The 14,131-nt window shown below is 40.9% G+C and overlaps 1 protein-coding gene across 1 annotated transcript; it reads right to left on the bottom strand.

Annotated features, from left to right (window-relative positions):
- Positions 1 to 352: 352 nt before the first annotated feature.
- On the bottom strand, positions 353 to 4,879 carry slc10a1 (solute carrier family 10 member 1). Its single transcript, XM_072697477.1, has 4 exons — positions 4,515 to 4,879; positions 1,511 to 1,715; positions 926 to 1,104; positions 353 to 590 (listed from the first exon to the last, which is right to left on the bottom strand). Exons 1-4 carry the CDS (start codon positions 4,877 to 4,879, stop codon positions 353 to 355), a joined length of 987 nt encoding a protein of 328 aa, XP_072553578.1.
- Between the last annotated feature and the right edge of the window lie 9,252 nt (positions 4,880 to 14,131).

Below are 14,131 nucleotides of genomic sequence, written 5' to 3'. Positions count from 1 at the left end.
CCACAAGGGGGATGATAATTTTGGCCATTTCTCTTAATCCAGTTATCTTACACTGTGCACACAGCATAAAGGCCAGTTGTTGTGTTCAATGGCTATAGTATAGAACAGTAAAACATGGTTGCATGTTTTTGATATGACCGTGATGATATCTGCATGTAGTCCATAATTGTTGCCTGATGTCTCTTCATCCTTAACACCTTGCCTTTCTTGCGAGGAGGCAGTTAGTCAGAGGCATGGTGCAGGCATGTACACATGTACTCTGTTCTTAAGGACGAACAGGACGAGCCTTCTGCAAGGCTTCCAGTCTTATGAGGCAGTATAGCTGTGTTGTGTATAATCTGGTCTCCGTTTTTTACTGAAGGTCCTGCGCGCCTTGGTGATACGCCACTTTTTCCTTCTTTGAAGACAGTCTCTCGTGGCACCTGAACAGGATGATGAAAACCAGAGCCTCGGACACTTGGAAGATGATGTAGATAAAGGGGAACAGGTAGAAAGGCCCGATGACCTCAGGTGGGAAGGCCACCTTTAGGATGGTGGAGCACAGTTGGAGGTTCTGACAGCCTGTCTCCATGGCAACAGTTCTCCTAGAACTGAGGGTTGAGAGAAGAAAGGTGAGCAAGCTTTGAATCTGAAGCTGTTCATGTCCATAGGGTATACAGTGGGCAGGAAGCGGCCTCCTGATACGTCTTCAGATGAGTGTACAGGTCTACTTGGCTTAGAGCTACAGTGGTATGTTGGACTAAACCGTACTGGGTTGCCTTTAAAGCAATAGCTCAGGAGCTTAAGCTAATGGCTTCCATTTAGCATGATGGTAACTGGTGGACATTTACTTTCATTCATTACCAGCAGAATTTCATACAGTTCTTTGAAAATCACACAGCTGGACATACAAAAAATCTACACACAGTAACGTCTTCAAACTTACGGTTTGTTAAGCCTGAAAAGGGCAGACAGAAGGTATCCGAGTACATATCCAATTAGTGGCATCAGCGCTGCAGTGGTCAGGAGTGGAGGTGAAGTCACCGCCAGGATGGTACTGCCTACCGTAATGCTGGCCAGAATACCAAGGGCTGTAAAAGCCACCACCATTATACTCAACCCAACCTGAGACCACAGAAAACACACTGACCAAACCATCTCCATTATCAATCAGCCATAACATTAAAACCACTGAGTATCTGTTCGAGGCGTGCAGGTGAGCTGTCAGTTCTTGTTGATGTAATGTGTAAGAATGTGAGACACTTTGACGAGAGCCAAATTGTGACGTTCTAGACGACTGGATCAGACAAGTCTTGTGGGGTGATCCTGGTATGCAATGGCATAACAGGGAATAACAAGCGGCCATGGCTCATCGATGTGATCCATGGAGCCCCCACCTCGATGGGTCACATCTGTTTTGGCAGGTGGTTTTAAAGCTATGGGTGATCCGAGTTTGTGCACAAAGCTCTTTAAGTGAACAAGCAAGTTTGTTTTTAGTTTAAGCCATAAGCCGTGTTGTACTGCTGCCCACCTTGGTGATGATTCTGGCATACTTCGGTACTTTGTAGTTGATGAAGATGCCAACAGCGCAGGGCAGCAGGGTCATGACCAAGCTGGCGATGATGCCAGTGTAGGGCACAGCACTCTCCAGGCCAGAGAAGCCCTGGCAGTAAAGGTAGAGCAGCAGGGGCATCATGCCGAGCCCCAGCACTGTAGAGCAGGTGGTCATCACAATACTGAGACAGAAGGAGATCACACACAAACAACTGATGAGGCAGAAGCACACTGCTTTCAGCTATGATGAGATTGCCCTATATATGATGGAATAAGCATAAGTAGGATATGACTAGCAGGAGCAGTAGCATATTTTGTGGAGTTCCACAGGGTTCTATTTTAGGGCCGATGTTAATTATAAGAGTACTACAGTTATGAGGGTGAAGGACTAAGGAGTAAAGACGTGAAGGGACGTGTTTCTTAGATTGTATTACAATATATGGACAAAAGTATTGGGACACTTACTCATTCAGTGTTTCTTCTGAAATCAAGGATATTAAAAAATAGTTTATCTGGCTTTTGTTGGATTTACTGTCTCTACTGTCCAGGGAAGGGTATCTACTAGATTTTGGATCACTGCAGTTGGGATTTGATTGCATTCAGTGACAAGAGCATTAATGAGGTCAAAATGTTGGATGATCACCACACCACACCACACCACCTCATCCTTACCTCATCGATTGATCGATAGTGCTATTGGTGTGAGCACTAATTATTCAAGAGAGCACAGTTCCACTGCTCCACAGCTCAATGCTGGGGGGCTTTATACCCCTCTAGCCCACGCCTGACATGGCAGGCATGGTGCCAATAGGAGAGGCCAATTCTATTAGCAGTCTATTAGCATCTGTGTCAGCAATGGTTGCAACTGAATTAGAAGGGGTGTCCACAAACATTTGGATATACAGTGTATGTCATACAATATTAATTCTTTAAAAAAGAAATTTGAAGATGTAAAGAAAGTCATTGAGATTGGTTTGGTAATTGGTTTGGAAATGTACAGAACTTAAATGTGAACTTAATTTCACAGCATTACAGTGTCTGTATCACAGCTATCTACTGTCCAAACCCACCACATGTCTTTTGAGGTTAACATGTAATGTTAATAATGGCAAAATACTGTACATTTATTTCTGTACAGTGCAATCTCACATGTATCTCCCCACAGTAAATGGATTTATCATATCATAAATCAGTGTCTCGGGCATCGGGCAGTGTTTTTCTAACCTTTTAACTATGTGTGACCTTGTGTGTACTAATCACATTAGCCTCATAGATACGCTTAGGACACATGTTGAGCAAGCCACTGTGGCAACAGTTCAACGTGCATTTCAAGTGTTAAGTCATGGCCTTAGTGAGTCCTCTGATATGTTATGAGGGGTGAGTGAACAGATGGCTCAAAACATCACAGTTCGTTATCAATTATCATTACACTAGAGGTCATTCAACTCACACTGTCTAATAGGTCATACTGAAGAGTCGTTGGCAAGATGTTAATATTATATTGTACAAAGGCCCACACTTCAGTTCTTCACCTGCATAACTGCAATACTCTCATAATCAACATTTCATCAGTTTCATAGACCCTGAAATAGAACCTTATGGGACTAGTAGTCTTTGCAGTGGGATTAATGTTTAGATAGGCAGGCATATATGATGGGACTTATATACAGTCATATCGCTGCTGTCCAGAGAAAAACATGTATCTCCATTTTTTGTCCATTTTTAGTTTTCTGTAGCTGCTCTGTTCACTGTGTGAATAGTTCTGGATGAATGGACCAATAGGAATGCTCCAAATGACTTGGAACAAACTCTTATTTTACATTGACTTCCATTCAAAGCTCAGAACATTTTAGCCTTCTCCTGTAAAATAACCATTAGGAGATACATGTTTTTCATTGGACAACAAGGATATGATATTTGTATCGTGACTGTTCTGCAAAAAATGTCCAAAACGTCAACTTTACAAAATAAGGGTTTTTAGTGGAAGTCATGGTAATAAATATATTACATGTCATTTAAATTGGTCAGGTTACAGTTCCAATAAATATAAGAAATTAAAAACTGGTGACAACACATCTATGCCTGGCTGCTCCAGAGAGTCCACTTCTATTGACAGTGCTTTTCAATAGAGATTAAACAAGTTGTATGTGCAACTGAACGCCTTAAAGTAGCAGAATGGACTAATTAGAAGCAGTGTCTGGTGCACCTTTGGATGTTTAGGGCCAGGTTCTCGAATCCAGATTAACTCTAACTGAGACTTGACTAACTACCTTTGGCTTAATACACGTCCAGGATAATTGTCCCAGTGTTCCAGTGTATTTCGCTCGCAGAAGATTTCATTGTCTGTGCTACAGAGCTGAGGAAATAGCAGATATATAGCTTTGCTTAGGTCTAGGGATAGCTAATGATTATTTACCCAGTGTAAAAACTATTAAATTCTATTGAAATGAGGAAATACAAATGTGTTTGTATTATGGATATATTTTGACAATGTTAAATTGTATTTAATTACTGAGTTGTGTGTATAACTATGTTATCCGAATCACCTTCCTAGTGGTGGTAAAAGCATGTAAACAACCCACAGTAAGAGCTAAGCAGGATAAAGTACATCCTCCACCCAGCGGGGGTTAGTCTCCCCAAAGAAAACTACACCGGAGGTCTGTATCTTCCCATATAAATTCATGACAGTTCAGACAGAGGTCTTCATCCACATACTCATCAGTAATGTACCATAAATGTGATGTTAAACAGCCACTTTTCACTAATTATATTCTTTTGGATGCATACATGTTTATGTATTTAGGTTAGGAAGCTCCAACAGCAAAGACCTGTATGGAACCTGTACTGACTGTTTTAAAGATGATTTTAGCAACTTTTACAACAAGCCCCTTAATCTTTCACAATTAACCCCACAAATGTGGTAACATTTGCACTCTGCTCACTGTAATTTATCTGATTGTAGCATATTATTAGAAGTCTACCTGAGGTTCATATCTCCTCTGAGTGCCAGGGTCAGGATGTTGGAGAGGTTTCCTCCCGGACAGCAGCCACACACCAGCACTACCATGGCCTCCATGGGGCCCAGCTGGAGCAGTTTAGCCAAGGAAAAGGCAGAGAGGGGCATAATGCCGAACTGAGCCACCACAGCAATGGCCACTCCTTTGGGCTTCCAGATATGGTCCTTTATCTTCCAGATCTCCATAGTGCAGCCCAGGGAAACCATGGTGATAAAAAGGATGACTAAAGTGATCAAGTTGATGGCTCTGTCCACATTTTCAGAGAACACTTGAAAACCCACCGAGGAGTTTGTGAAGGTGAAGTTCCTTTGGTTAAGGGTGACCTCCATCATGGGTCTGTTCTGGCTGGCTTTCTGTAAGGCAAAGACAGGGGAATAACAGCCATATCCATTAGGTTAAGTTTGTTAGTTAACACAACCAAAAGGCAAATAAGTATTATAATAATTGTCTGATTATCGTTGTGCAATGCCATCTGCAGAGATCTGAAGTTACCACCACCTTAAACATGGAAGCTAGTATTTTGTTGTTGTTGTTTCATTAGCATGGTTGTGGTAGTTTTATTTTATACCTAAATAGTAAAGTCAGAGAATTCCCCCAGCCTTTGGAAAGCGCAAGAAGTACTCTGAAGGTCTACGGTAAAAAAGTAACTCAGTTTCCAACACTTGAGTTCAAATCCCTTCAAACAGTACTTTACTTACTGGACATTACCCACCCTGAATGAGAAAGCTCCAGTCTCTCCAAGTCAAGAGGTAGACCTACCTGCGATGCATGATCTGAAGGAGTAAGAAAGCGTGAGAAAATGTGAAAGAATCAGAGCTTTCTTCATTTATTATCAGTGTCTCTCTCTCGCTCTCGCTCTCGCTCTCTTCATCTCTTTTGTTTTTCAGAGAGTTTAGTGAGTTTTTGTCACGTGTGATTGTGGCTGCGAGGCAGTGTACAGGATTTTTTTTTTCTTCCATCTTCCATCTGTCTGGGGTTTTGAGTCAATAGGACTGGGGTTAAAGTGAGTGTTTATGGTAACTGATCATATGCGACAGACATGGCACAGACATTAGGTGGAAAAATGCTGGACTGTCCCCTTACCACATGTAATCGTGTTTGGGGCTCTTTGCCCCAAAGCTAAGCTTTGTATGACTGCAACCTGCAGACCCAGGTGGACATTTGCACAGAGGAATACAGTGATGTGACAGGCCTGTGTTTTTGTTTTTGTTTTTGTTTTTTTGATAAATCTGGGCCAAATCTGATGCCAGCCTTGAGTGCAGCTCAGCTTTTTTTGGGTGCCAGCTCAAACCTTTTATCTCCCAGCAACCACATCCTACACAACACAGCGTATTGCAAGTTTCAGAACAGAAGTTAGTGCAGAATAACACGTTACAACATTTCCATATAGAATAACCAAGAAAACAACGTTGATCTAATTTGACCCAGCGCCTTATGCCAGCTTTGCAACTCAGCGATGTACCTGCAAATTTACCATACTTACCATACTTGCTGTGAGTGTCTTCAGAATAGAGCTGTTATTCATTTCATTCTTCCATTACAGTGCATCGCTGCAATGCATTAGTACAGGAGAGTACCGCATTTTATGAACACACCTGATTTTTACAGTAAGGTATTGTTCATATACAGCACTGCTACAGTATACCATCATTTCTGTTCGGGTATGGGACATTTTGTTTACTACAGGTTAAGATAACAGCAAATTTCAAATATTCTGTTTGTGTCTGCCATTAAAAAACTACCCTAGACCTTAGAGCCAAGTATTTCAGATACCATTCAATATCTAACCAGTCCCTCATTACAGCAAATGAGATGAGCTGAACAAGTCCATACAGTGACTGGAGAAATCAGCAACCCATATATATATATGCGCACTATGGCACAGACTGATCTAATCTGATCCGGTGTCTTATGCAATCAGACAAGTCAGCAAACGTAGTAAGTACAGTGGCATGGACCCCTGGCCCAGATTTCTGTTACTGTAAATAGTTATAGTATAGTAACAGCGAGTAGGAGATCAGGTGATCTTCGAAAATGAAATATGAATTAGAGTATTAGTATTAGTGCAAGATTAGAGTTTTGTACTTTTCAGAGAGGAAGAATGGAAAGGAGAAGCATACAAAGGTCTGGGCAGTGATATGGTTTATTCACAGGAAAGGCCAGATGATGCAAAACCTTTAAAAAATATTCCAATTCCTCAGACCTTCCTCAGTCCCAGCAATCTGCAGCTATGAACTCATTTAAGTAGCTTCCTAGCACTCAGAAAGCTTAAATAATTGATGCCCTCAAAGCAGAAGAAGGCTATATGAAGCAACATGTTTACAGATGGCCACTTCCTCTGTTCATGATGTCATTAAAAAGTGACAGTTAACAGGAACAGTGGAGGTCAAGAAAATATTTTGAGAATGTTTGACTGAAAACCTTTCCTGCATCCTCCTACCACAGCATTCAGCGTCAGACCTTTTAGAACGAACACCTCAACAGCCCGAAGGCCATGAAAAGAACACCTCTGCAACTGTTAGACACAAAAGTGGATTGATCAAGCTTTGGGCTAGTGATGCAGCTAGTGGCGTGGGAAGCATTTCTCTGGGAGAGAGAAGAATAGATTCAATTAAATACCAGCAAATTCTGGAAGCAAACATCACACTGTAAAAACAAACTGAAGATCAAAATTGCACGGCTTCTATAGCAGTGCAAACATCCCAAACACACCTCAAAATCCACCTTATTCCTCAAGAGGCAAAAGCTGATGGCCCTCACAGCCCCCAGGCCTAAACATCACTGAACATCTGCAGTGGAGCAGAGCAGTACATGCAAGATGGCCCAAGAATCCCACAGTACATGAAGCCTTTTGCAAAGAAACATGGGCAAAATCCCCCTAAGCAAGAACTGAAAGGCTCTTAGCTGGCCACAAGCTGTGATACTTGTCAAAGGGGCTGTCACTAAGTACTGACCAAGCATGGCGTCCAAACTTTTGATTCGCCCAATTGCGAACTGATACTGTAAGAGAGGAAATCAAGTTTAAAATACACTTGGTACACTTTTGTGGACCAGGGATGCCCGAGGTTTGCATGCCAAAATCATAGTTAGATATCAGTTTCATAGTAGCTGCCACATAATTAACATAACAGACTGTGTCATAGGTCTTCAGACCTTTGGTTGTAGATCAGCACACCAGTGCCAATGTGCACAGTTTAGCACTGTATAGGGTATAGGATATTGTGATTATACCCCAGTATTAACTGATAATCCTGGTATTTATTCGATTATTAGACAATGAGACACAACAACTGATTAACAAGATCAGTCTACTCACAATCTCAAAGACAAAAAGCTCCGATCTGTAATCAAGTGTTGATTTCAACACTGAGGGTCACACAGCTGTGTCACCTGTAGCACCTTAAAAAAAACAAGCTCCCCGATTCCCCCGAAAGACAGAGTCCCTCCCTACCTCATGGTTAGCAGGAGCTCCACCCAGCAGTAGTACAAGTGTTCAATACAGGACAGACCCTGTGTGCCTGTAATCTCTCTCATTCCAGTACTTATCAGAAAGGGAAGAAACAGAGAGTACTAGACAGATGATGCAAATGTATCTAATCTGCAGTTTGTACAATTTTTTTGGAGCAAAGCGTGCAGTTTACTAAATTAGCTCTTCTCAATATTAGATTTCTTACTAACAAATCCTGTTTTTAAATGCTTCTGAGGTTTTTAACAGCAAATAGGCTGGAGTTTATGTTCTTAACAAAAACAGGGTTAAATGAATGTAGTGCTGCCATTTTCACCAAGTTGCCATTTCAGTGTATCTGTGCAGTTCTGAAAAGGGCATCAAGACTATTACTAATAATTGTCTACAGGCCTCCAAAGTATATGATCCTTTTTCATTTATTTTCACTGATTTGTACTATTTCTAGTGATTTGAATATACTTACTGATATTCCCAAAGACAGCTATTACAAAGAGCTCTATACTGCAGCTATATTGGACTCTTTCGATCTCTCACGGCATGTGACTCACCAACATGCACAGCCCCTGAATTAGTCTCAACTAAGAGATGCATTAAGTTGGCATTATTTTTTTAAATAGTTAACACCTCATGTCAAGTTCTTTTCCTAAAACTGCAGTTGTGAAGATTTTTGTAAATGCAACAATCCAGACACAACTCTGTTAAGTAATTACTGGCCCATTTCACATTTACCTTTCATTTTAAAAAAAATTATTCAGGCAACTTTCAGTCCCTAAACAGTTGTCCAGACCAATACCTATCAGGATTTTGGCCTATTTAAGGTAATTAATCATATTAATTTAAATATTGACTCTAGAAAAATATCTGTTGTACAACTACTGGATCTCACTGATCATAAAATGAGCATATACAGACTTAAGAACTGAGTTAGGCTCTCAGAAACAGTGCTAAAATGGTTTAGTTCATTTCTGAGAGTGCCAGTTACCTGTGGTGTTCCCCAGGGTTCAATTGTTAGGCTGCTCTTATTTACTTTAAAAGTTTCATCTTGGCTGTATTTTACAAGAGTATGGGATATCTAACCACTATTACGCAGACGGTACTTGACGATACCTGGCCCTCTCCCTAAACAACTTAACCTCTTGAGACCCTGCGTCCTCATTTGGGGGCATTACATTACTTAATTTTTAAAAACTTTGACCCTTTGGCCTCATATGAAGACATTGTGTTTTGCAAAAATATCTTCCTGTACAAAGACTAAGTTTAGTTTTTATACTTGTGTGACTTGAGAATTTTTTTTGCTTAATATCTTTTAAAATATATTTTTTTCATGTTTTTATTTTTGTTTGTTTGTAAAGCACCGAATGATCTCTGTGTCTCTAAGTGTTTAAGTGTATAATTATTTAAGTGTATTTGAAGTTAATGGATTGTATGTTCATTTACTATAGAGAGGCAAATGTGGGGAAATGATTGTTTGTGCTGACCTGTATGCTAGAGATCCAGCAAATAGAGATTAGGTTGCAACAGTGCTGAAATATTATTAATGACTTAGATGAGGTCTGGAAGATAAATTCTTAACCTACAAGACATTGAACCTTAACTTAAAAGGTCATTAAAAAGAGCACTTTCAAATAGTTTTATGTTTCTGCTGTACTTTTCAGCATGTTCATCATCTCTGTCCATAGGTAAAAATGAAATGTATTGACCTAAGTGATGTGAAGTACAGAGTTACATTTTAGACATTTATGGAAAGTGGAGATTTGTGGTGTGGTCTTTTTACCTGGTCAGTAGAAGCCTCTGGCTGGTGTTCTGCTGAGATCCATTCAGAACAGATCACTATTTATGCACATCCTCTGAGCTGGCTGATTATTATCAGAGTCATAAACATATATATTTTGAACTCTTGGAACTGTGTCCTTCTACGCTAATCCTCTTATCAACAGCCTTGGCTTAGAGCTTAGGTAAGAATTTTAGAATTTGACACCAATTTAAGTGGTTATTGGTTATTACATATTTAATCATGTCACAAAATTAGGACACTTATTAAAACATTTGATGGAGGTAATATAAGTAAACAAAAAATATCACAGGTAAAATGGAAGTTCTTGTGTTTGAAAGTTAGGGCACCCATGCCCTAATAGCTGGCATTCCCCCTATTAGCTGAAATAACCTCAGTTAGATGTTTCCTGTAATCGTTTACCAGTCTCTGATATCAACTGATATCAACATCACATTCATTTGTGTGATGTTGGAGGGGTTTCTTGCTTGCACAGCCCATTGCACAGCATCTCAACAGGATTAAGATCCAGACTTTGACTTGACCATTCCAGAACTCACCATCTCTTTCTTTAAGCTGTTCCTTGGTGGAGTTACTGCAATGTGTTTTTTGGGCCATTGTCATGTTGCATGGTCCACCTCGGCTTCAGCTCCAGTGTTTGCACAGATTGCACAGATACATTGTCCCTAAGCACCCTCTGATACTGTAAAGATTTCATAGTGATATATTAATATTAATGGTGGAGAGCTTGCCAGGCCCTGCTGCAGCAAACCATGACATTTCCCCCTCCATGCTTTACAGTTGGCATGAGGTTCATGAGCAGTAATAAATGTAAAGTTTCCTAAAATTGCATTTCTACCAGAAGTCTCTGAAGACATGAGGCAGTAAATCGTGAATTTATTCTTGACAATTACTGTGATGGAACAATTGTTAACAAGTTAGAGCTGTTGATTGTCTTTGTCGTAGGCCCCGTCATCAGCCCAGGTCTTGCACCATTGGGACTCTCGCAGATCCTGCCGAACTTTGAGGCAGTGGGTGGAGCCTACCCCTGGACATCCATTGGGACCAAACTGGTGGCTGTGGGGAGGAAGGAGGGAGAGACATGACGTCACTTCTGAAAGCAGGGAAAAAGCGTGTAATTAGAGGACGTTTTAACACAGGTGGCGGCTGGTGATTGGCTGAAGAACGGTGATGCTGCATTAGAGTCTCCTGGTAGAACTTCCACCCTCTGCTAGAGCTTTCATTTCTTTTAAATACATTTTTTAAATATATTTTTGTGATGTGTTTAGATATATTACCTCCATGGCTCAGTTTTGTTCAAATGAACTAAATATGTTGTGGGGTGTCCTAATTGTTCTCACATGATTGTACAATACACCTTTTCTTCACTAATATCATCATTATGAATCTTCATAAAGCACTGAACAATGCTGAGCACACAAGAATTGATATAAAAAAGTAAAACCAAACCCAAACTTTCATTTTGTGTTTGTCATATATGTTTAATTCACATAGACAATGGTTCTGTTCCATTCTATTTTCTCTGTAGGGAGCTATTGTCATTATGGTTTTATTGTTTTAGCTATTTGTGTTTAGACATACAAGTTTACATTTGACAAAAATGCATTCATGAAAACGGGTAACCCAGTTTAACAGCTCCTCTGCTAATCAGGTGCAAGCTCTACAATACAGTGACCAAAGAGAGAGAGAAAGAGAGAGAGAGAGAGAGAGAGAGAGAGAGAGAGAGAGAGATGTAAAAATCCTGTGGCTGTGCAGAGCCCCCCTGAGGAGGAATGGGGGAAGGGTGCCGCTGGCTGTCTGGCTGAGTGTGTAGTGCCGAGCTGCCACACACACACAAGCAGTGTTTTTTTGCTGTGACCTTTAGCCTACGTATCACACGCCACCCCATCAGTCCCCTTCAGTATTCAGGCAACTGCGGCAGCAGAGACCTCTCCCTGTTGCTTAACAGTCCTCAGTGATTTTGAAGCTTTTGGTTTATGTTGTCTGTATTAGGGCTGTCTGATATATGTGGATCGGGGGCATATGAGGATGTGATAAATTAATATTTCCTTTTACTTTCTATAAGTATCTTAAAAGAAACTTTAGCGTGATGCTTTTAAATGCATTTCCTATTTATATATTTACGTATATCATTTCCATGAGGAATACCTATGATGTTTTTGTGGCTTTATGTACACTTCATTTTTACATGACCATTTCCTGAGCTCTCATTTATTCCTTAATCAAACCATATATTGTCATTATTGTGCCTTTTAGGTAGATATATATATATATGTAGTGAAGTGAATAAGCTCTGTACTGATTAGCCTCTTTATTTTCACTACATTACAAAAGAAAGGCTTTGCAGCTTAGTTTACACACAAAACAATTATGGTAAACATACTTGATATGTACCTATGTACCTATTTTATTTCTAGATTATTATCTATATTATTTTATATTATCTCTTTAGCCCTCCACCCAATACAAAAATGGCCTTTTGGCCCCCCAAGACAAAGATTTTTGCCCCTCTTGCTCTTGCCTTGAATTGCTGAATTTATCATATTGTATATATGTACTGTGCCTGTCCCATCGTGAACATCATGTGCCTGTCCCATCATCCCACCAATTCCCACCAAAATGTAAAAATTATTCCAACAAAGGAATACAAACAGCAATGAAGACATGAATAGGTATAGATTCTTGTATATAGGGAGGCACTTAATTGTAGCACTGATTCATTTTAGTCTGGTTAAAATCATACTCATAATCTCACAACACAAAATAAAAATAAAAGCCAGTGAGCCTCTACGTTCTTTACATACCCAGTCTCACAGAAACAAAGGATAAAGTGTCCCTTTACAATACACAGGATTATTATCAAAGCTGACCTACTTGACCAGAGGTCAGTGTAGCCTTGTGTTGTTCACAGAACGGTTAATAAAAACAGCGGGTTTCAGTGGCTCATCGGTTCCAGCTACGCTATTTAAGGCATCCCTTATTCCTGGGTTTGAAGACTATAGTGTTACAAACATCAGGCACTACAGTGCACCACTAATATTGTGGCCAAAGGCTGGAAGCTGATGAAGTGTGTGTGTGTGTGTGTGTGTGGCTAAAATCCCTCCAGGCCTCTGACCTTGTGGGCAAGTGGATGCGGCACTACGCTTGTTTTTACCCAACGAACTGATCCTGTTCCAGCAGCTCATATAATCCACCATGTAAGCTCCTTATCCACTGCACTATTTTGTGGAGGGTGGAGGGGGGATACATTATTTGCCTTTAGGTTGGGAAGGCTAAGCAACAGCTGTTCCCAACAGAGGTTATGGGGAGCCGATGAGACTGCAATAACACCAGCAGCAGCAGCAAAAAGTATTTTATCCACAACAGAGAACAGAGCTCTCTCCTCCTCTTTTCACGCATCACCCTGGATTCCCTCCAGTTACACTGCAGTGTGCTTTATGCTCTGCTTTGTCCTTCATGTCATCTCATGCAGATGGCTAAAATAAGAAGTCAGGCTCTGTAATTTGCTGACCAGAGGATGCTGATTTCCCCCTCTTTTTTTGGCCACAACGCATGATGCACCATCCTCTGTCCTAAAAAGTGGCAGTGGCAGTGGTGGCTCAGCGGTTAGAGGGGTTAGAGTGCCAGGCTATTGATAACAGGGTTGTGGGTTCGATTCCCGGGCTTGGAAAGCTGCTACTGTTGGGCCCTTGAGCAAGGCCCTTTACCCTCTCTGCTCACTGAGCGCTGGAGTTGGCTGCCCACCGCTCTGGGTGTGTGTGTGTGTGTTCACTACCACAGATAGGTTAAATACAGACACATTTTGCTGTACAGTGACATTTACCTTTCTTACTAACGTTAATGCAATTCCAGTTGACAAAATTCTTCCAAAGTCTTACTTTCTTTTCCAGGCTCCCATGTAAACCAACCTTTTGGTCAGACACACACCTGCACTCCACAAACAGACATTATTCTTCTAGTCTTATATAACAACCTGAAAATACAATATTTATTAAATAAATAAATCAATCAATAAATACACTTTGACATGTGGTGTAATGTCACTATGTGAAACTGTGCTAATCGTGACTAAACAGCTCTGCCTCGTCCACTCCACGTGTCTAGACCACGGACCTCGTTTTGGACTACAAATCCCACAAGCAAACCGTTGCAAACATTCCGCGTGGGGAAGCAGTTCTTTGCCAGTACGTTATATGGGCGTTGTAGTCCGTGTCCGAGATCAGCACAGCGTCGCTGATATTGACCCGCAGTGCCCAAAGAACTACAACTCCCATGATGCCGCGAAACGCTCGCTGTAGCGTTAATGGTCCGCGTGTAGGCGAG

Source organism: Salminus brasiliensis, chromosome 1 (genome assembly GCF_030463535.1).
Source record: "Salminus brasiliensis chromosome 1, fSalBra1.hap2, whole genome shotgun sequence".
NCBI classification, from domain to species: Eukaryota; Metazoa; Chordata; class Actinopteri; order Characiformes; family Bryconidae; genus Salminus; species Salminus brasiliensis.
The sequence above is the reverse complement of the archived record's forward strand: the minus strand, read 5'-3'. Positions and strand labels throughout refer to the sequence as shown.

Coding starts and splice junctions, on each gene's coding strand:
- slc10a1 (XM_072697477.1), bottom strand. CDS start 4,879: ATGGAGGTCACCCTTAACCAAAGGAACTTCACCTTCACAAACTCCTCG. Junction 1,105..1,510: donor ATGCCAGAATCATCACCAAG/GTGGGCAGCAGT, acceptor CTGTGGTCTCAG/GTTGGGTTGAGTATAATGGT. Junction 591..925: donor CTTTTCAGGCTTAACAAACC/GTAAGTTTGAAG, acceptor CTCAACCCTCAG/TTCTAGGAGAACTGTTGCCA.